Source organism: Strix aluco, chromosome 8 (assembly GCF_031877795.1).
Source record: "Strix aluco isolate bStrAlu1 chromosome 8, bStrAlu1.hap1, whole genome shotgun sequence".
Taxonomy (NCBI): domain Eukaryota; kingdom Metazoa; phylum Chordata; class Aves; order Strigiformes; family Strigidae; genus Strix; species Strix aluco.
In genome coordinates this window covers 24,066,403-24,088,886 of record NC_133938.1, presented here as the reverse complement: position 1 = coordinate 24,088,886, position 22,484 = coordinate 24,066,403, and the positions used below count along the sequence as shown (strand labels likewise).

General features: G+C 37.3%; 1 protein-coding gene across 4 annotated transcripts in view; it reads left to right on the top strand.

The window, feature by feature from the left end:
• Positions 1-22,484, top strand: part of VAV3 (vav guanine nucleotide exchange factor 3) — a 202,070-nt gene that overhangs the window by 106,586 nt on the left and 73,000 nt on the right. For all 4 annotated transcript variants that reach the window (XR_012624163.1, XR_012624162.1, XM_074832667.1 and 1 more), the window contains exons 18-19: positions 6,719-6,741; positions 9,827-9,872. Coding sequence is in view for 2 of the 4 variants with exons in the window: in XM_074832667.1 (XP_074688768.1) it covers positions 6,719-6,741; positions 9,827-9,872 (69 nt within the window). In the remaining 2 variants the exon portion in view is untranslated. The remainder of the gene's footprint in view (positions 1-6,718; positions 6,742-9,826; positions 9,873-22,484) is intronic.

Below are 22,484 nucleotides of genomic sequence, written 5' to 3'. Positions count from 1 at the left end.
AAGGTTTGTTTTCTTGCAGTTTTCCTGCATATATACTTAAGTAATGCTGTACACGTGCTAGAGGGAACAAAATAAAGAAAAAAAAAAATCACATTTCTGCTGCTTTGTAAGTGGAATAAATTATAATTTTACAACTTCAAAGGAGAAGTATGTTATTTTGGATTTTACATTAAATTATTGCCCTGACTTTTGTAAAACGATACTCTACTGAGGCTTTCTTCAGTGAAATTGGCAGCAACTGGATTGTTAAGATACTGTTTTGTGACATGCTTAGCTTACATCCAGGTGTTCTCCTCTCTGTCCTCTCTTCAAACTTCTCTTTCTCTTTTTCAGTCTATCTATCTTCTGTGCAAAGGCTCCCAGATTTCTGTAGCTCTAGTATAAGCCATAAGAGTTGTGTATCTTCCACCTGCTTGTGAGGCAGAATGACAGGAGGTGCTAGGCTGTGGCATCCTTACGTAGCTGCAAAAACAAACTCTAAATTACAGTTCTTGCAGTGCTCCCCCTTGCTCTATGAATGAATGACTATGGAAGGGACAAATGGTTTTGGCCACCTTATTGAAAATGTGTCCTCTCTCCACCCGATGAGGGACTTTGGCCAATGAGTAGGAAGGGAAATCTTGAGATTCTTCTGTTATTTTCCATTTTACTCTTTATTTGCCTTTTTAAAGAAAGAAGCGTTGATTGAGCAGTGCTGCCCATTCATAATGCACACAGAGTAAGGAAAGGTTTGAGGAGCTTTACCAGTTTCTGCTTTCCTATATGGTCCAGCAAGGGATGGGACAATTCAGAGTCTTTTTAAATACTGGTTTGTGTAACTTGAGTATGAATGATTTTCCAGATCTATGTTTTCACTTTTCCAGAGTTATGCTGAGAAATGAAGTCTCCCATAAGTTATCTGCCATGCCTGCCATGTTATAAAATGTTATTAAAGAAACGCAGACACAAAGATACAATGTAAAATTCAACATTTTCACTGCATTATGCTCTACATGTACAAAATTCCAAAATAGTTTTAATTTTGAAGCTTTTCCTTTTGAAATCTAGAGAAATTAATTTATGATCAGTTTAATTTTTATAGTGGTGTCATTCACTGCTCCTGTGGGAAATTGGCAAAGGTGGCCTGAGAGTGCTATTAGATAAGAAATTGTGGAGCATAGCTGGAATGCTTCGGTAGTAGCAAAATGCCTGGAACATTTATTGTATTGCTATGTATTTCTTTTGTTTCTAGGGGACTATTACAGCCTTTTTCACAGGGCATAATGGACGTGAAACAAACATCCTTTTAGGAAACTGGACATTTTTATTCCCCTGTCAGGTGGTATTAGTTACTTCCACAGATATGGAATATATATATATCTCCCATGATATATGTGTGGTCTGTTTAATCTGGTGTTCTGTCATTCTGCCAATGGTTGATTCCAGACGCTTCACAGGGAAGTGCAAATCCTCTGTGTGGTGGACAATGCTCAGGAATGATGCTACTTTCTTAATCCTGTTAAATTTTCTTTTTATCTTTTTGGTGTTTTAAGAGTGTTTACATCTTGTTAATACTTCTGCATAGCTTCCCTATTTTTGTTGACAGAATTATCTAACTGCGTTTCAGAAGATTTGGAACAGTGAGTTCTGTAAAGTTTTTGTTTGGCTTTTGGTTTTTGTTGGGGTTTTTTTGTAGGTTGCATATCTTATCCTGGTTACGTTTGACTTTTTTACCTTTTTACTTTAACATGTGTCTTTGGGTTTTTGTGAGAAGAGTTGATGGAACTCTTGACTGACTGTTTCTGTATGAAAAATATAACTTCTCATGACCTCTTCTTAGTATACTCTCTGAACTGAATAGTCTTGAATTTTTTTAATTATCTCTTCATAAGTAGAACTTCTTCTATGCCTCAAAGAATTTTCATTCCTATTTGGCAGACCATTTCTATTTTCTATTTGAAAAGAGGTGATTAGAATTCAAAACCCTTCAATGAGAATATACCATTAAGTATCTTAAAGGCATTTGAATTTTCCACAGCATTTTCTGGTTTTGTACAGTTTAAAATTTTGTTTTCTTTTTAGACAACTGAGCAGATGTTTTTGCTAGTCTTTCTGAAATGATGCTTAAAACCTCCCTGAGTGGATTAAATCCTTTTGTATTTCATTCCAAGTCACAGTTTGTGAAAATTCTAAAGACAGACATCCAAAGACAGATGAAACCTTTAGAATGACGAATTTAATAACTATCAGATTTAGATGATACACTTATGAGAGAAACATTGACAAAATTTGAAGATAAATTGCTGTGTTGTCATGCTATGCCTTATACTCAAACATATGCCAGCTCTTCAGATGTTTTGCTTCAAAGAAGTCCAGTTCAACAGACTATAAAAGTTGCAGTGATAAAAGATGCAGAGTTAATCAGTTGAATTAATAAATAGAACAAAATGTCTGCATTTAGCCCTTGGGGTTTTTTTTCTTATTGTTCCTGCCCTTGTTGCCATAAATCGGCAGTGCTGGTTGAAGTCTTCTGTGCTCATTTCTGTCATTATTGATTTAACTTTTTTTCCTGCTGAAATGCTGCCCTGTACATGCTCAAGTAGTCCTCTGCATTTTCATATATTTTTATGCCCTATCACTTAATTTTTCTTGACTTGAAATCCTCCATGCCCCCTCTTTTTTGATAATGTTCTGATGAACTCCTTCAAGTTTGATTGTGCAGTCTTAAATGCAAGGCCTTACGAAATGCTTAAACACAAGGATTACAAAATGGATGCACATCTTTCTCAGACAGGGCCCTTTATAAGGACATATGTGGTGTTCCTTTCTTTGATGCCTGGTGTGGAGGTCTCCTCTTCGCTTTCTACCTCTTCTGGCTTCTCAACTGCATTCCTATGCCTTATTTCAAGGCACAGGACAATTTTACTCATCTGGTGATGCTCTCCCACTAGTTGGAAGGGTTTATATTTGGGAATGGTTAAAAGTGGGACCTTTGGTAAGCGGGTGTAAGACATACCTTTAGTAGACCAAGGGAGAAGCTGTGTCACTCGTTATTCCCACTTTCACTGTACAGGTTGTTCTGTGGCCCTTGCAATTTCTGCAGAGGTCCTCAAGACTGATAAAACAGTATCCCTCTGTCCAGAACATACTGCAAAACTCCTGTCTGTTTCCTAGTCTAAACCAGCAGAATTAACAACTCATTTCTATTGCCAGACTGGAATTTTTCCAACTCCATCTAATTATATTGAATTAAGTATTCTTACGCAAATGTTTACTGGTTCCACAGACTATTGAACATTTCAATTAGATGACCCACCAATAATGGTTCTAGAATCTGAAAATGTTTTGAGTATTTTAAATATGGTGCCAAACCCACGAAATTTTCTTCTTTATATTGCTGTTCCCAGGGAATGTTTGAAACCTCTCTAATCAGGGCATAAATGGATTAGAAAAACATGAACTGGGCATTTTTATAGTACTTTTTAGTTAACTTATGCATGATTCCTTTCTCCTTCAGGTAATTCCATTGGAAAAAGTAGTACATTTCCTTAGGTGGAAAAGAAGTTTCTTGAACTGTGTGATGAGCTTGAAAGAAAACGTTACCATATGAATGGGTTAAGTTTAGAGTTGCTTTCATATGGTAATGTGTATGCCAAATAATATGCTTCATGCTGTTTATGTAGAAATTGCTTGCTATAGCACATTAGAGATTATTCATAAAAAGCATGTGTTTTTGACATCTAAAAAGAAACCAGCAGCTTTCATTGTTTACCTTTTTGCTGGCTTGATCAATAGTTGCAAAATTGCTGGCTCCCCTCCAAACCTACCGTGTCAACAGAATTGACAAGTAAATGCTCAAATCCCAGAATGTTCATTGGAGTTATGCCACTTTTTATTTACCTGCAACAAAGGTTGATCTGTATTGTTTAACTAACCATCCTTGCTCAACCTGAACAAAAGTCACTTGGGGAGCTTGATATTTTGTGCAGAGTCCTACACTGTGGTACTTCTAGGTCACAATTTGATTTTGTTCTGACTTTGCAATGACTGGCTAAATGACTGGAAAGGAGGAGGTAGTCCCACAGCTTCTTCAAAGTGGCTTACTTCAAAATTTTAAATATTTTGAATTTCCTTTTAAAATAGGAAGGTGAGTAGTTTACTACTTAGCATGTAAATCCAGCTGGTCTGTTGCATCCCTGAGGAGCAGCTTATTCCCACTTTCTGATCTGTGTTATTGAGGCCAGCTGCTGCTTCTGATGCTTTTGTAGTAAAATATAATTATCAAAATGTGACCCAATGGTATCATGGCCTCTGTGAATAAACAAAAACCCTAAAAATTGTTCTGACCTGTGGCAGTAAAAGTAGCTAGCTGTCAGAACTGAGAACTCGCTCACTTGGTAATTTCATTGGCACATTGGTGATGAGCAGGAACTTGAATTAAAATTGTCATGTGTAAAGCATCTGCTGGTGGATATCCTCAGACATTCATTTTTCCCCAAAAATAGAAATAAATAGAAATGAGGTTTTTTGCTCCTGTGTGACATTTGGAAAAAAGATCTCTCATGAGGAAGCAATTCACATAATTCAATATTCTGAATATTGAATATTCTGACATAGAGTAATATTCAAACTGTAATGGAATAACAAGACAGGCATAAGTCTTACTTTTTGAATAGGCTTTTATGTGGAAATACAGATACTGGATATTTTTCTATTCCTGAAGTGTTAATAGTGAATTCACCAGTGGCATTTTGGTCTGTCAGTGTTGGCAAAGTTTTGGGCTTCCTTTTAAATCCAATCCCCCCACCTCCCTTTTCACGAAATTTATGTGAGTTATCAGGAGTATTTATTACCTTCTTGTGTAGTGATTTCTTAAATCCAATTATTGAAAATTAGTGAGTTTCTTAATTATTTATTATGAAAAATGTTGGGATGCTGCAGTCACCAAATGGAACTAATTCTCTAGTTGGGTTTGGGATATTTCCTAGATGTAAAAATAATATTCAACAGCAGCCATTAAAAATCAGATTCATTTATTCCCATTGGAGGATAGAATGACATTTCCATTTGATTTTTTTGATAAGAGATCCACACAAGTAAATATAGGCCATTAAAAAAAACAAAAAAACCAAAAAAACCCAAAAAAAACCCCACAGAAAAAACCCCCAAGCAAACAACAAAAAACCCCTAAATCTGGATTTGAAGTTTTGGCCCCCTGCAAGTATTTGCCTAAATGACTTCCCATTGTTTGAAGTAATTTATAATGCTGAGATGAAACATTCAGAAAAGGTGATTTCATTCTGATTTTGGCAAAAATTCTGAAAGGCGTATCAAATTGCAAAAGTAAATACCAAAACTATTGAATTTCAGCAGCACTTAGGCAACTAATTCCCTCAGGCTCTTTAGAAAACCTCAGTAGTCTACCTACATCTCCTCCTTTGGGCAGGCTTATTTTTCTTCTCTTTGCTCACTATACAAATGCAAATTAATACTTTTGGAAAGGTTATAATCATAAAAGTGTTTTCTGTGAATGACAAGATGATGTGTCTTTGGCGCGCTGTATGAGAGAGGAAACCATAACTGAAAGCGTACGTGAGAAGAGAGCTCTGCCAGTGGTAAACAGGCTGTGCCTCCCTGGCCTGGCCCAGAGTCCTCAGCTGGTGTGCTTGGTCTCGGCATGCCTTATCATCTTTGCATAAAATGCTAGAAAGCCAAAGATTTTTTTTCCCACACTTCACTATTTAATGTAATTTTTTTTAGCAGAACAATGTGCTTGCAGTTAAAGCTCTTTAGTTGATTTACTGTGAATATGGCTTACTGTTTGTAAGATGTTACAGTAAAAGTTTTCAAATGTGATGACGTGCAGATCAGTCACGTGCAGTTTGTGCTTTGCCTCAACAGTGTGTGCAGTGCTAGAGAACGCACACAGGTAAATACAGCTGTGTGCTTTGATAAGGCACTGAACCAAAATCTAGAGAACACCCAAATATCTGTTATCAGTTTAGACATTCAAAGAAAAATGTAAAAAAGCATCCCTGTTCGTGTCTTTTGTGATGTGTGGAGGTATGTGCGTGCAAAACTTACTGTCTTGATGCAGTCCTTCTGCTGACCCATAGGACTTGATTTCCCCCCCCCCCCCCCCCCCCCCCCCCCATTTTAAATAGTACAAGAAAATTCATAGCAAAAGAGGCAAATAAACCACCGGTGGCTTCAGTGTCTGTGGTATACTAATGCAATGTTGCATGGAACTTAAAGACACTAAATATATAACATTTTGAAGCTAAAGGTGTACATCTTATCTTGATACACGTTGGCATGCTATGAAAAGACAGAGGCAAGGAGAAGTGTAGAGTCGACTTGCAATGAAGAACTGTAGCTTTTGAATTCCTGCCGAGTCAATGTTGATAAAGTATTTTTGAAATGCTCTAAAAGTTTCTGAAGCGTAGCGGAGCAGGTGCCGGTGCCGCTGGCAGGGAGCGCAGCACGCCCGGCAGCACGGCCCGTGCCCCAGCGCCGGCTCGACGCAGCCCGGCGGCACCAATGAGCGGGGCGGAGGGTGCAGCGGGGTTTGCACAACAGGACCTGGCGAGCCCCGGGCTGCCGGGGCGGCTGCAGGGATCGGGTAGCGAAAGAAGGCAGCAGTGTTTTCTGTAATGCAACACAGCACAGGCTGAGACTGCTATATAAAAAGCGGACAATTTACAGTCGCCAATAATGCCAATTTTTACTTATGTTTCAGAACACGGGAACCTGAAACATGAGGTAAGGATTCACTTTCCTTTGCATGTGATGTTTGTTTTGTCGGTGACATAAGAGCTCCTTATTTACTTTGTACACGTGCTGTTGGAGCAGGTATGTTTTTCTTCTGCGTTTAACAACAGATTTCTTTAGAGTGGTGGAAAATAGAAATTGTCTATGAAACATGCTATTCATAATTAAATATAAAAGTATTCTAAGTGTGATTCCATGTTCAGTTGGTATGGCTTAATGCTGAGAGTATTGGAGAGGTAGAGATGTGTTCTTTAAGTTACAGGTTAAAAAAGCTACATTGCTTCACAACTGATGTCGAGATCCTTACTGTTCCTAGACCAAATCTGGCAGTAGAGTAAAAAATAATATTTATATTTTTTTTAAAAGCTGGTGAGTCCTGCTTGGAATAACTTGCTAGTGTACTAGTCTCTGCCATGCCAGACTGTGGGGCAATAAAGGATTGGCAGGACAGTGTTTGCTTCTAAATGTAAAAAGACTTCAGTTGCAAAGCTGTCCAGTAGTTACGGAGTTTATATGATCTGGAGAGAATGGTCAAATGGGCCTTGTACAGAGGGGCTGCCGTGGTGCACATAGTGTACCCTGCTGTCAGCCCAAGAAGGCTGCAAAGCTACCCTGGATTATTTTCTCATCAGTTCCTGGTGGATTGCCGCTGAAGTACAGAAGGGCATGGCAGCTGGGTTTTCTGTGCCAATTCTGACAAAAGAGGCACAGCACTTTAAATGTAGAGTATGATTGTTTCTAGTGTCTTTTTTTTAGATCAGAAGTTTATGGTAATTTAACTGGGTAAATGACGCACTGGTCGTGAACAGTGTACGAGGGTGTATGTTACTTCTCTCCATAAGCATGTACGTGTTTGATGCTATCACTGAAATGGGTAGTGGAATTGCAAGGCTGTTACTGCTGACAGGACTGATGCAAGTGGGGTTTGTGTGCAGGTCTGACCACATCTGTGCTCTCTGATGTTTGAGCTGTTGTGGCATTGCTGTGACCCTGTGGCAGGGCCGGTGTGGGGAGACCCGGCACACCCTGGCGAGCTCCATGGCCATGGGCCTCGGGTGGGTGCAAGGCACAGCAGCGGGCACTGGCTTCCTGGGGGCCTGGAAGGGGAAATAGCGAGGTGACCTGGGAGGAGCCTCTGGGTGAGGAGAGGGCTGCGCTACCACAGACCATGCCTGTGCCCGAGGCACTGCTGCCTGCCCGCTCTCCTATCTGCTCGCTCAGCTGTGCCTCCTGCCATGTGCTGCCTGGCTTTACCCACTAAGTAAGGGCACTCTGAAATATGGAAACTACAGCATGGTCCGTTTGCCTAACGCTCTCCCAGTACTGCAGCTGACAGGCAGTGCTGGGGAGCCGTAAACAGATTGCTACTGGGCCTTGTGGATGAGGTTGTTAGACTCAGTAAAGCTAACTGTGGTGAACATACGGTGGCTGGATGAAGAAAACATGTATCCTGGTTGTATCTAGCCCCTCTTGCTCCTCGACTTCTAACCCCCTAGCTTGATTCGTAAATCTTTTTTGCGAGAAAAAAATGGCTTCCTTTCTGGAGCTATTGATTTGCTATTGACTGTTGAGTTGATCCAAAATGTTAGGATTGCTTTCATTTTTACCAAGACTTTTGTATAAGTGCATGATTTAATTCTGTCTGTGCAGAAGGAAACTTGAGCATAGATGAGCATCTGCCGTTTTGGAAAACAACATGGATTTAGATTTCATACCAGTAGTGTAATAAAGTATACTGGTGCATACAGCTCAAGAATTATTTCCTTAAAGTTGTTTTCCATCCAGTCCTTTGGTGTATATGACTTACGTTATCACAGAAGTATTGTATTTTTTTAAATTTCAGTTAAACATTTCTGTCTCTTCATGCCTGTTTTTCCCACTCCTGCCCCATTCCTTCTCTCGTGCAAATCTGTGGTTACTCACCACTCTGCATCAATCTTTATCAGCAGTACAGCCTTGACTTAAAAAACATAACTAGGATGTAATTGAGCCTTCTGTTGTTATTCAGTAATATTACCTTCATCGTAGCAGCAGTTTTAAATTTTTCTTCTTTCCACTGCAGTTGAAACAAAACTTGCATCCTTTCTTTAATTAGAGTTGTGGAGTACAGAGAGAGTATGTCCAAAGACTCAGGAGTTTGAAAGCTGTTTTTAAACTAAGCTTTTCATTTTGCCAGCTTGCTACAGGGTTTAGTAATTTGGTTGTGCCTCAGGTTACTGCTTTCTGGCTTGTCTTGGTGTCTGTCCTGCATCAGCTTATATCAACTGCAAGTAAATCGGAGCAACCTAATTGTTCCCTTTGTTATGCAATGTGCTTTTCTGTGCTTGGTTTGATTAAATAAGTACGTGAATCTTCATGCAAGCTACCAGTTAAAGCAAGTTTGCAAAAGCAGATCAGTAGTTCACAGATACGTGTTATTTCACATGGAAATTTTCAGGGATTTTCAGTGTCTTGGAGTATAAAATACATTAAATTTTTTTTTAAAAAAAGTCTCAATCTTGTCAGAGAGCTTCTGATTTCACACAGCTCTTGTTCATCCAAATTTAAAAGAAAGAGGAGGTGAGTTAGTATATTTTAGTACTTGCCCAGAAAACAAGAAACTTAAGAAATCCATAGGAAATTCTAGCTACCTTAAGTACAAAGTAGGAATACTGAAAGTTTCTACCGTACTAAAGCAATGCAAGCAGCTTTGATACTTTCGTGTTTGTGGACATTATCTGGGGTAGATAATGCCAAACCTACATATTTTTCCACTGTCCTGTTCATAAATTACTAAAAAATAAATTTGTTCTTGAAATCAAAAGATATTGATGTATGAATAAATCTTCTTCCTGACTAAGAATCTTTTGAGCTTAGTGTCAGAAAAAATAGGATATATGAAAAAACTATCTACGTTAGTAAGAATGTTTTTCAAAGTATGATCTTTCTACAAGATACAGATAATTGTGGTGGTGGTTGGGGGAAATAACTTGTGAAAACCAGCTTTGCCTAGTAGATTGTGGGAATGAGAGGAGTGCAGTGTGCCTACATGAAAACATGTTTATTCATATCCTTGATTTGTATTTTTGCTATGCAGAAACGAACGAATGGGATTAGAAGAAACTCTAGACATATGGACCCAGGTTTGTGTCATGACTTTTTAATAGTTAAATATTAAAGAAAAAGAGCGAGAAAGCTGTAACTCACTTTATCAAGTTGCATTATGAATGATATTGTAATGCACGCAATGTTGAGATGTTTTGTTATTGCCAAAGTTGTGAAGGTCTAAAGCGATAGCTTTCTTTGCGGTTTCAAAGATAAGGTCAGCTGATTAATTTTTTTTTTTTCCCCTTGTTTCTTTAAGCAGTGCTTCAGTTCTATCTGAACAACAAAATGCCTCTGGGCTCTAGGTTAATGTGACCCACCCTACTGTACTCTGCAGTTTAAAAAAACCCCAAAACTAAGTGATGAAAAGCAGACAGTTGCTTATAAAGCTTAGGTTCTGATTTGCAAAGTTGTGGGTATTCTCAACTCTCTTTAACTGTAGTGGTGCTCAGTGCTTAGCTGTATTGAACATGAGTTCCTCTTCTAAAAATCATAAACCAGTTGCAGTTTTATGTAGAATTTCAAAGTGATTTTATTCTTCCTGTTATAGTAGATACTTTTGTGGAATCATGTCAGCAGCAGCCCTTAAGAAAATTAAATGCTTGCTTATAGACTGTGTACTCAAGTGGGTGAACGTTTCCTCTGGAGACCCATTATGTGTCTGTATAAAATACTCAATGGTTTTCAGTGTAACTGTGATATTTTTAGTGTAATTTTTTACAGTAATTACATTTCTGTCCTTTATGTTTCTTGCATAGTTTAATTACTGGAGATTTGTTATGCAGATATTATTTGGAATAGAACTAAGCTGTGGATTATTAAATATTTCTCTTTGTGGACACTTGAGAGTAGTTGGGACTCAAACCTTAAACAGGATGGCAACTCTATAAGCTAAGCACTTTCAAAAAGCAGGAATGCTGGTTGTGCCAGTAGCATTGCAGCTGCCTTGCCTCTGAAAGGCTAAATGTTGTAACTAGCTGAAGCAGACCACACCTTTCTTACTCACCTACTTTTGACATGTTTTGGAACACGTATTGTCACTTTGTTCCCTCTAGCAAAAAAAATTGCTTCATGATACTCCTAAATTGTTCTGTGTGTCGTTGACTGAAGTTGTTAAAGAAAAAAGAAAAAAATGAGCACTCTGTAACTCTGAAAATTAATACAGAGGGGGAGACATCAAGAATATCAATGAAATAATGCAGAAGAGTATGGGAATACTTATTCCAGGTGGGACTGTTTGAGTTGTTCCCATCCAATAGGATATGTTGCAGTGAAGTGTAATGTGTGCTTGCAGAATAGTCCTTATAGGTCAGATCCTTAAACACAGCTGTCTCATGTAGATTCCTAAAGGGTTAAGTAATTTAATTCTGAGAACCTCTTGAGTATACTGGTGGTTTTACTTGCTGTTGAAGTCTGATAGAAGTATTTATGTGATCTTTATATACAAGGATCCTTTAAAATTAGTTTTTATCGAAGGCTGACTACTATTCAAATCACCAAAGTCATTGAATTAAATAGTTGATTAAAAGCTGTGTATAATCAATGCCTAAAATATGGTTCAGGTCCTCCCCACCCCATCCATTTACCTACACAGAACAGTTCTTTGGGTCATTGGGATAGTGTTATTGAGTAAAGTTCTTGGTCCCTGTTATATTTTTGAAAGCCAGTAGAAATGCAGGACATTTGCTTTAAGTGCCTTTATTAGAGATATTGTTGCAGAAGAATGTCTTGCAGAATAGCTTCTAATGTTAAATTTTTTTTTTTTAATAAATAAGAGAGATACTACCATGCTCCGTACATGTACTTTGTCAGTTTTCAAATGAAGTGAACTTTTTAATTTGCATTTTGTCAGCATATGAAGTCTGAGTCCTGCTGTAACTTGGTGGAGATAACTTTTAAAGATGTGCATGTCTCTGGTAAACTCGTGGCATCTTTTTTGTATATTTTAAGTAATATTACTCATCAAATTGCATGTTGCCTTGAGAGACAGAAGATGCTATCCAGAGAGCAGCACTTGTAACAGATCAGTTATTTCAGGCATTCAGTATTGCACTGATCCTAAAAGCTTTTCAAGAACACTGGCATAAAAATCTCTGGAAATCCTAGCACCATGGTGCTCTTTTTGCTGAGAGAGGTAGTCAAAGTCAGAGATAACATTTAAATTGTAATGTGCTGTCCTTTTTTTTTTTTTTTTTAAAAAAAAAAACAAAGTGTTTTTTGCTCAGATTGATTTGTCTTTAGGTTTAATATGCTGCTGCTACCTGTGTTGCATGTTACGGTGCCAAAGCATGGGTACTAGTTTAGGAAAACAGGCATTTGCTGTGGATCAGTTACTGGCATCTGTGGTGTCTAAATATTGGTGGAGTTTGATATCAGCAGTAAATACAATTATTTTGGGCTGCAAGTATTTTAGCACAAACTTTTTGACATGTTTGGTCTTGTCTCTTGCTGTTGTCTGTCTTTGGCTATTTTAGTAAAGAATAATGAATGTGGGAGACATAGCATAGCCAAATTGATGCATTGTGCTTCTCTATTTATGCCTGTTAGAGCCAAAATTCAACTTTCACTGACACAGTTTAGCCCTGAGTGAAAAATCATTCAAGTTTGATGAGAAGTACTGTGGGTAGAAGGATGGTCTAAACAAAACAATGTGAGGATACTGGATTAAAATATCTTGTCTTCCACTGATAAAGCTCATTGATGGAGGAACCTATCTAGCTGAAGTACCCTGAAAGCACTAAGTTGTTCATGGCTGTTTCATTTGTTTTTCTTTGAAGTTTGGTTAAAAGTTTTGACAGTGACAGTTTCCTTGTCAAGATTTGCTTTCTGCTGAATAAGAAGGAAGGATAGACGGAAAAGTGATTAATGGATGATGAGGCAGAGAAATCCTGGGAAATTAAACAGTCATGAGAAAAATATGTGCAAAAACTGTACAAAAAGAAATGTGTGCAGAAACTGTACAAGTGAACAATCAAAAGAAAATATGACTTTTCTTTATGCTGTACGCTATGACTTCAGCCTGTGGTCCAGTTGCAGATAGCTTCCTGAATTGGTCCATCTACTAAGTTTTAGGGGAGACAGGTTTTAGGTAACCTTTCTTTGGATTAATCAGCAGATAATAAAAGCCATTAGAGAATGAACCTATAAATGCATTTGCACTTATAAAGCCAGGAAAATTTTGGTCTAGAGTTTGCATTTTACTGTAGAACAACATGATTCTGCTTAAATGTATTTGAGAAGTGATTAGATTGGTGTTAGTTTTTGCCTAGAATGGGCATATGGAGGGATAATTATATAACATTTTTTTCCTTGTGTAAGGCATGTCATGAAAACTTTTATGCATGTGTTTAATTTTAAGCATGTGATTTGCACTGTTGACTTAAATGACAAATGGACCATTCATGTATATTCATAAGCATAAATTAAGGCTTTGTATGTTTTCTTGAGAAGGATGATGCAATCTGACCAATGTTTTTAATAGAAATAATTTTGTATGTATTTTAATAAGAGTAAAAATTACTCTCTCTTTCTCAGCTGTTGGAATAAGTGTCTGTTTGCTATCTTTTTATTTTTTAACAGTATAAAGAGTCTAAATGTGGTAGATTCACAGCTTAGTGTTTCTAAAACTAGTTTTACCCTAAGCACTTCTGCTAATATAAATATTGGAACTTTACTTTCTAAAAGTGTGAAAGTATATTTCGTATCAGAAGGATAAACTTGGTAGAAATGGAACACTAGAAGCCTTATATTCAAGATTCATTGCAGATTAAACTCAAAATCTGATCTGTGAAAAAATGTCACTGAGCATGTTCTGACTTCTTAAATAGCTGATTTCTTTATCAGCATGGATTAAAGCTTAGAAAACCTTAGTTCTTAACTGACGGACAGAAGCAACAGGTCTTTTCCCTTCAAAGACAGTAAATATTGACTGGGTTTTTTGGGGGCCACACAATGTTAACAAGTAATGTATGCAGTGCAACAGCTTGGGCAAAGCTATTTTTCAGCCTGGGAGTTCAAAGTTCAAATAGTAATTTTAAAACCAGGTATTTGTATTTCTCATTGGTGTCTGGTCCATACGTGCTTTGTGAAGGAATTCAGTAACATTGATTTTACACAGATTATAAAGAAAAGGACCTCAAGTGAATAACTGGATTTATGGCCCGAAGTATATACATTTAAAAAAAAAAAAAAAAAAACCTGTGCAGGGACAAGTTCAGCATTGGAAATAATGTTTATTTAGTTAGATTGGAGATGTGTTTATTTAATTAGACGTAGTGGGCTACTGTGTCCTTTGTATTTTGTTGAAATTGGGTTGTGGAATCGTTTAACTAGGTTTTGTCATTGTTATATGTGTTTGATTACTAAGCAGTGAAACAATATTCAGATGTTTGTGTTTTGTGGTAATGATCGCATCTTGTCTTTATAGTAAAAATTAGGGGATAGTGTAATATTGGCAGTTTAAATTTCCTTTTCAGATAAGACTGAGGTATATTACTGTGAGATATTTCAACAAATTCTGAGAGAGTGTGCTCTGTGATATGCAAGTCTAACTCTAATTTCCATTTCAGTGCCACTCCAACCATATGTCCCAGCCAAAAGCAAAATCTGGCCCAAATTCAAATGTTGGGATATCCCAACCTGCAGATAATTCTTTGCCAAGCATGTAGTTGTTATAGATAAAACTACTCTTTTTAACTGAGAATTTGAAGCGTGTCTCATTTTCTTGTCTTATGAACTATCCAGGCAAGTCCTTGGTAGTCCTGATGGACTGTTGTCTTTCTCATTGAGCCCCATATAGAGAATATCCAATTTCATGGATAAGAAAAGATAACCTTCTGCAACATGAAGCCCAGTGCTGAAAAACTGGCATTCAGGAATTTATTTCTCCATTTCAGCGATGGGGTCAGCTATATGTGATTCTGGTTGCGTCTCCAGTGGTCCATTACTAACTGGCTGTCAATATCATTGTTGAGAACAAGAATTTATCTTGGTTTTAAGCCACAGAAAAAGGTCTACCAAAACCAAAAAGCCAGTATTAAACAAGGCCCCAGTATTTATTTTTCTCATGAAAAGTGAGGAGCTGACGGGCGTCGCTAATAGTATCTCCTTTTTATGACTGTCTTCATCAAGATCGATTAGATCAAGGTAACATTTTTTTTCCTTTAGTAAAGGAGTTTCTGTATATAGAATCAAGAAATACATGGATAGTTTTTTTTTTTTTTTTTCTGAGACATTCGGTAGTGTTACTTAATTATTTTTCCTGTCAATAAAATGTAGGAGTGAATAGCAATCCCCTTTTAATAGTTCTTGTCTTTTCAGACTGAGTAGAACAAACCATTACAGGCCATTTGTTTCAGCATCTTTCCTCAGGACCTTGCTCAGAGTCCCACAGGCTTATTTCTTTCTCTGTTAAATATCTATGAAAAGCTTCTGGGGGAGTTGATGTGACAGCATCAACTGAAGTACTAAAGTATATGCAGACTGTCTTTTCAGCTTTAGATACTGTTTACATTGAACATAACCATGTGTTTTAATGGCTGGTCAAAATGAATGCGTACATGACTGTAAATTAAATCAGGGAAAGCCTGAAGGAATACTGGAGGAAAGAGAAGTGTTTCACAAAACTTCCTCTAGTGAAGAGTTTGTTGTTTGACAAGTTTCAGGTCTTTCCCACTGCTTACTGGTATGGGAAAAACTAATAAGGTTCATAGTAGTGAAACATCCATCGCATCCTGTAAGTGACCAGGAGACTTGGAGACTTGCTGCATGCACACCAACCAGAATGTCCTTTTGATTTAGTTTTTACATTTCCTGTTACAAATGAAAATGCAGCCCATGGCTTAAAAAAATGCAGCCTATATGGCTTAAAAAAAAAGGGAGAAATTACTGTTTTAGAAACTTGAAAGCACTCCGGTATCTACTTCTCTTGGAAGTAAAGTGTGTCTAATAATTAACAATCATAACAAAGTATGTGTGTTTGCCCTAGAGATAATTTTGTAATGTTTGTGGAGCAGCAGATTTGCTAAGTAGCTAAAGACTTCTCTCCATGTTAATGTATTAAGCCACAAAACCAAAAATGAGCTTTGATTATACATGCATATAACACATATGCTTAAGTTTTGGGTGGGTTTTATTGGGTTATGGATGTTTTTTCCTTCTCTACCCAGCATGTAAACACTTTGTTCAAAGTGCATATAAAGTATACAGTGCATATCTCTAGGAATCTGTGTGAACCAGGTGAATTGCAGGTAAGAACTGGTTTAACAGGGCAGCTAGGAGGGTGCTTGCTGCAAAAGGAAGACTCCTTAGCAGGATAGAAGCAGTACTGTTTGCTGACGTGTTGTATGATTCTGAATGTTCTGGAGTCCTTCAAGGACTTGGATTGCAGCTGTAACCTGACCAGTTCTCAGTATTGATAGACGTGTTTTAACATGTTTCACATCATGTGGCTGGGATGGTGTTGGGGTTTGAGACCAGAGTCAGGGAATTTATTTGTGGTCACCATGTTCTTAGGAGCAGTTAATGGGACAGTTTCTTCCAGGTGGACCTCAGCAACAGTGAATTCAGAGACACGCTGAATTGTGACACCTAATTTGTGAGATCAAATTAATTTATTTTGCATATTTTTAATAAATACGTATTACATTCAGGATCTTTGCTTTTTTTACTATGGCGCTAATGCCATGTGCTGAGCTATTGTTGCTTCCCAAAATAATGAATTCATCTTTGTTGGGATACAAGAAAGAACATGTTTAATGTTTTGCACCAAGAAATTTTCCACTAATGCATTTCTGGAAGGCAAAGCGGAGTTTTGTCTTCCAATGAAGCATTTCAAATGCAGTTTAATGATTTTTATTTGGGTTGTTATATTTTAAATTAAAATTATTTTTACATTCCTGTTGGGGAGAGGTATTTTGAAAGGTGCCTGTCCCTTTGGCATCTCAGCAATGAGCTAACATTCAGAGAAGAACATCGCCTTTAGCCTTTTCTTTTAATTAAACATCAGAAGACCCAGATGCCAAAGGGTGAAATACATTTATTTTGTCAAACTCTTTCATCCTTGTCTGGTTGGATTGCAAGATTAGTTTTTAGTTGAGTAATTTAGGTTCTTTTGTCTTATTGGATGTGTTTTTGGGACTGTCTCTGTATCTTGAGCAACTAACGTTTTATTTTTCTCTTGGAGAAATAATGGTGATTAATACATGCTCAGCATGTATTAGCATAATTTTTAAGGTGAGGTGGCTTAAAAATCCTACAGTATCTTTCTGCATAAAAGCACTCTTAGTATGGACTGTTCTAAGCAAAATGTCACTGTTTAAAGATAACTACAAGGGAGTTGGCAGGCAGAAAAAAGGAAAAGAGTAAGGTAAAAGTGGGCAAAATGGGCATACAAGTATGATCAGTAGAACAAAAAAAATACTGATTTGCGTTTTATACACACACAAAAATAGTACAGCACTATTTTTTTTAAAAAAAGGCATGTGCAGAAATAATACAACCCAAAGTTGCCTTTAGTTACCGTGGCAAGTAGAAGGGAATTGCATAGTATTTTGATAAAGTTTATTGGGACTTAGAAATCTCTTATTCATCTTCAAGAGGACTATTGCATTTACCATCTATTTTCATATCTGATTTTAATCTCAAAAGGCAAAACAAAGGTAATAAGGCAATGAATGATTAAAAATAGTCAAAAGTTACTGAATTTTAACAGTACTCTAAAGCATATAATTTCTTTTTTTGTGGCTCACTCATTTAACTAAATCCGTATTTGATCACTACTTCAAAGTAATTCTCACACAAAGAATTTGGGAAACATTGTAAAACTGAAAGCAGCCATCCCATGGGAGAAAAAAGACTGCTGAAAATTCACAGAAGAGAAGCTCCCAGAACTGCCTCTGCCTTCTGCCTGAGGAAGGTTTTATAGCTTGGTAGAAGGGGCCAGAGGCAAGAGCCTGAGAAACTGATGCTACTTTTCAGGAGAGTTTTTAATCTGCTCACCTCTTTGAGGTTCCCAGAGAAGAGAACAGTTAGGCTGCAGGCCAATCTAGCCCAGGATCCCTTCTTCAACAGTAGCCAATTAAATGGAAGCTTAAGGATAGAATATGGGGTAAGATGTTGTGGTACTTCCCCCAGTACCTTGTGCTTTTGTTTCTTAGCTCTTAGTTTTTCTTCCATGTAATTTCATTGCTACTTTTTGAGCCAATCTAAAATCTTGGCACTCACAACATCGTTTTAACTGTTACTTTCATAATTAGTTGTGTGAATAAAGTACTTAATTTTGTTTGTTTTAAACCTGCTGCCTATTAATATGACGCCTCCTATTTTTTTGAATCAAGAAAGAGAACAATAAATGAAGAAATAATGAATACTTTTTCTCTGGTCAGTGTCTCTGCCACTCATGTATAGTCTCTGTCATATCCCCTCCAGTCATCTCTCTTCTAGCCTGAGGAGCCATTATCTGCTTAATTCCTCTGTTAAAGAAGCTTTTCTGTATGTCTGGCCATTCTGTTTGCTTGTCTGCATGCTTCTAGGTCCAAGAGTGGTCGGTCTTCCTGCTTCGGTGGTCTGCTCCGAGAAATTTCTTAGCATTGGTACACAGCAGAATTAAATTATGATCTTAAAGAACTGATTTTAAAGAATACTTAGCAATTACTCAGAGATCTGCTGTCTATATGATGGTAACCATTTTAGAGTCCATCATCATGTATGAATATTCAACCCATATGTTACTTTGTATTTGTTAAATTACATCTTACATGAAGTTATGACCAAATGATCTCCAAAGGTTCTTCCAGCCAAAGTTATTCTGTGATTTGTAATCCTATTGTACAGGTACTTCAGGTCATGAAATCTTCCTTCAGTTATTTGCAAGCAGTGTTATTTTTAAAGAAAAACTTTGCGCCTTCTACAAGACTTAATCCACTTTTACTCCCATTTCAAGACTTCTTAGTAATTTTTAGAACAACGGAAGGCCAAGCATGAATTCCTTTGGGTGACCCTTTTGGAAACCACCTTCTATTTGAAAAAAATATTACTGTTTCAACCTTTTACTTCCTTTCTTTCTGATGTTTATTTTTCTGGGGGGAGCTTTGTCTCTCATATCATGAAAACTGAAAGAGAGCCTCATAGTGAGTCCTGTTAAAATTATTTTGCTAATCCATATTAATATATAATCTTCATCCTCATGTTCATTGTCTACTTCAAAGAACTCTAAACGATGTCCTCAATTCTCCTTTAAAAAGTATTTTCAGTCTTTATATTTATCCATATATTTTCAAATTTTGTTTTTATAGTAGGCTTTACCAATCTGCCTTGTACAAACATCAGGTATCCGTGTTGGGACATCTACTGATTATAACCGAGCTGCTTTAAAACATTGCTTCCACACTTAACCTCCAATTTCTGTGGTACTGAGGCTGTTTTAAGAAATAAGTTGCAGATCATAATTAAAGAACTCAGCACTTTCATATTTGAATTTTAGTACTTAGTTTTTCCAAGTAGTGACTATAAAAATTGATCTGATTGATTTTTCAGTAGAATCAATTAATTCAGCCCAGTTGTTTTAAACCTTTGATGCAGTTTATTCAGGATTCAGAGAAAGCACTTGAGTTCAGCCCTCATGGCTGCTCTTGCTGACCTGCAAATAAATAGACGACATGTTCAGTCTTGCACTTTTCATAACTTGCAATTCCCTGTGTAACAGGGAATTAAATAGTAACTTCATTTGGTGGCTGTCTATGATACGGTTACAGTATTGGTGCATAAGGGAAGAGCAGCTGACATCATCTACCTGGACTTGTGCAAAGCATTTGACACTGATAATTTGACACATGATCTTTAAGGTCCCTTCCAACCCAAACCATTCTGTGATACCTTGAAAACGTGTTTCAATTCCACTAACCTTAGAGGTTATTCTTTAACCAGTCCATTTGGAATAGGAGATGTGGGGAGAGGAGAGAGCATGAGGCACTATGTCTTTTAGTTCAGATGATAAAGCAGCACATTTACTGCTCTTGAATTTTTTCCTTAATTGGGTTTGACAGCAACAAATGGCATGAAATATGATACAAAAACAAAAGCTGCATGTATGGATCACAGCTTTACTTCCAGAATTACATCTCACCCCGGGCAGCAGCAGCAACCCTTCTTGCAACTGGCAGTGATCATTGTAGTACAGTGGAATTCACTTAATGCCACTACATCTTCTACAATTTAAAAGTGTGGGTTCCAACCCTGCCCCCCGCCCCCCCCCCCCCCCCCCGTAAGACCCTACATATTGCTCTATAGTTTCCCCCCCCCTCCATTTTCTGCTTGACCATGGAGAGAAGAGAGGATAAATAAGAAGGGCTCAAAAGGAAAAGAGTATGAGACTTAATGATGGAGATTTATTTCTCTGACTGCTCTTCTGTGTTGTGTGCTGGTTTTCTTATTTGTCTGTTTCTGGTGCTATTGATTTAAGAGCTGTAATTACACATAGCTCTGCACGGGGCTCAGGCATCTGAGAAACATTGAATGATCAACTAAGCTCAAAGAGCTGATGCTGGGATTTAAGCGCATAAGTGGTGGTGTTTGTCAGGGCAGTATTTTTGGGAGAAAGAACCAACTCCAGGTGTTCTGCTGGTGTCAGTTTGATTTCTGGTGATTCTTTGATGTAACTACCAGCTGTTGCCACAAGGTGTGGTGATTTTTCCTACCCAGGTGTTCCATCACTGCCCTTTCTTTTGAATCCAATGATCATCTGGTCATAGGGCAAAGTTACTTCAATGACATAATGGAAAACTTGTGGGAAGCAGTGGTGGTGTCAGTGGTGACAGGAAAATAAGTAATTTTCTTTCTGATTGGGTTGCTGAACCAGCTCAGTCCCGAGGCTGCACAGTTAGTGAGGGTGTGACAGAATACACTCATCCTGGGTTAGATGGAACATCAACCCATATCCTTTATTGCTTTCAGGTATGGTTTACGTCCTAACAAATTACCCGCTGTTTGCTGGAGTATATAATCCACATTCGGACTGGAAACAGAAAAGAGAAGGAGAACCTTCGCTATTGGGAAGATGAATATATGAGGGTTTTGTTGGGGGGAGGAAAAGAAGCAAAAAAGATTTTAAGATGGAGCTGGATCATTATTGCAGGGCAGACATCTTGACAGGGCACTGGACTTGATTCCCATCTTTATTGCCTGTGACAATTTACCTATAACCTTGCAACAAAGGTGAAGTGATCATGAATGATTTTATTGTATGTTTTCATTTTTATCTTTAAAACAGCACCCTGTTACTGCTTATTCATCATGTGATCCATCTTCAAGTTAAGGAGTTATTTATATGTAAACATAGAAGATAAAGCTATTTAATTTTTTAGGCAATTCTTAAAATTTTAACTACAAATTGAAAAGATTTTTCTTTGATTAAAAGGGAGGGAGTTTGCAGAAACTTCAGTGTATCATAGTAGTACATAATTTTTGATACACCAATCCTGCTAGAAAAGAAAGGGTAACTTCTAAATGAAGACAGTGAGATCAGATAATGTGTAAGATATATACATTTTTATGCTCAGTGGATACTTAAAACATGGTCTGAAAGTCTGTGTTATAGCTATGTCAACTGAATGAGACTAGGATTACTGCGAAATTCATGGAAAAGATGGAGGTATCTCAAAATACTACGTCTTTTGGATTTCCTAGAAGTTATTTTCATATATTGCCAATGCTTGAAATGTGCAAAGTATGCAGCATAAAGATGAAATCACAAGTATATATTACTTAGGGATAAACAATTTTAACTACATTGTGGTAATAACAGTATTATAAGTATATACTCATTCTTTTTTACTTTTATAACACGGATATTTTGTAATGAAAGCAAGTTTTGTACTCTTTTCTCAAAGAAAATAAGTTAAACACTGTAACCTATACAAACCAGAAATCAGTAGGTACACTTTTGAAATCAGGTTTATTTCAGCCAAAGCAACAGTGTCTTTTCATTGCTTAATATAATGCTGTAATTCTTGGCAACATTAATCTACAGATGCTTTTGTGCAAGGAAGGTCTACATGGCCTGAAATTTTTTGCATGTCAGTTAAGAACTGTTAGTTAAGAAGTAACAGAGGTATCTGCCATAATCAGGGTAGAGGCCACAGAAAAGAAAAATTTCTCAAAGAGGAAGATCACAGGAGTGTTTAACTTGAAAAGCTGAAGGATTATGTAGCATTACAAAGAAGATGCGTGCAGGCAAGATTATTCTGTCATTTGCTGGAACCTGCCTGCTTGGCCAGGCATCAGCCTCTTCCCCTTCATATTATGTAATAATTTAAAACTCCTTGCCAGAGAATTTATTTCTTCTAAGTAGCAGAAATGGAGAGTAAGGTCTTTTATCTTAGGGGCAGCTGCTATTAGTCGATACTGAGCACAAAAGACATGGCATGAAAGATAAGTTAATATTAATTTTTGTGGTGCTTAATGAATAAAATCTCAGCATGTTTTCAGCAATGCATGTTTTTAAATTTTGTTTGAGACCTGTGAAAGATTCTAGGTGGCATAAGTGCATGTTTTCTTGGATTATATTGTGCACAGTTATCTTGCTGTACATGATTGTTATTTTAGTGTCCAGCAGCTGTACACTGAAGTGTACAGTGCATTCAGCAGGGTGACTT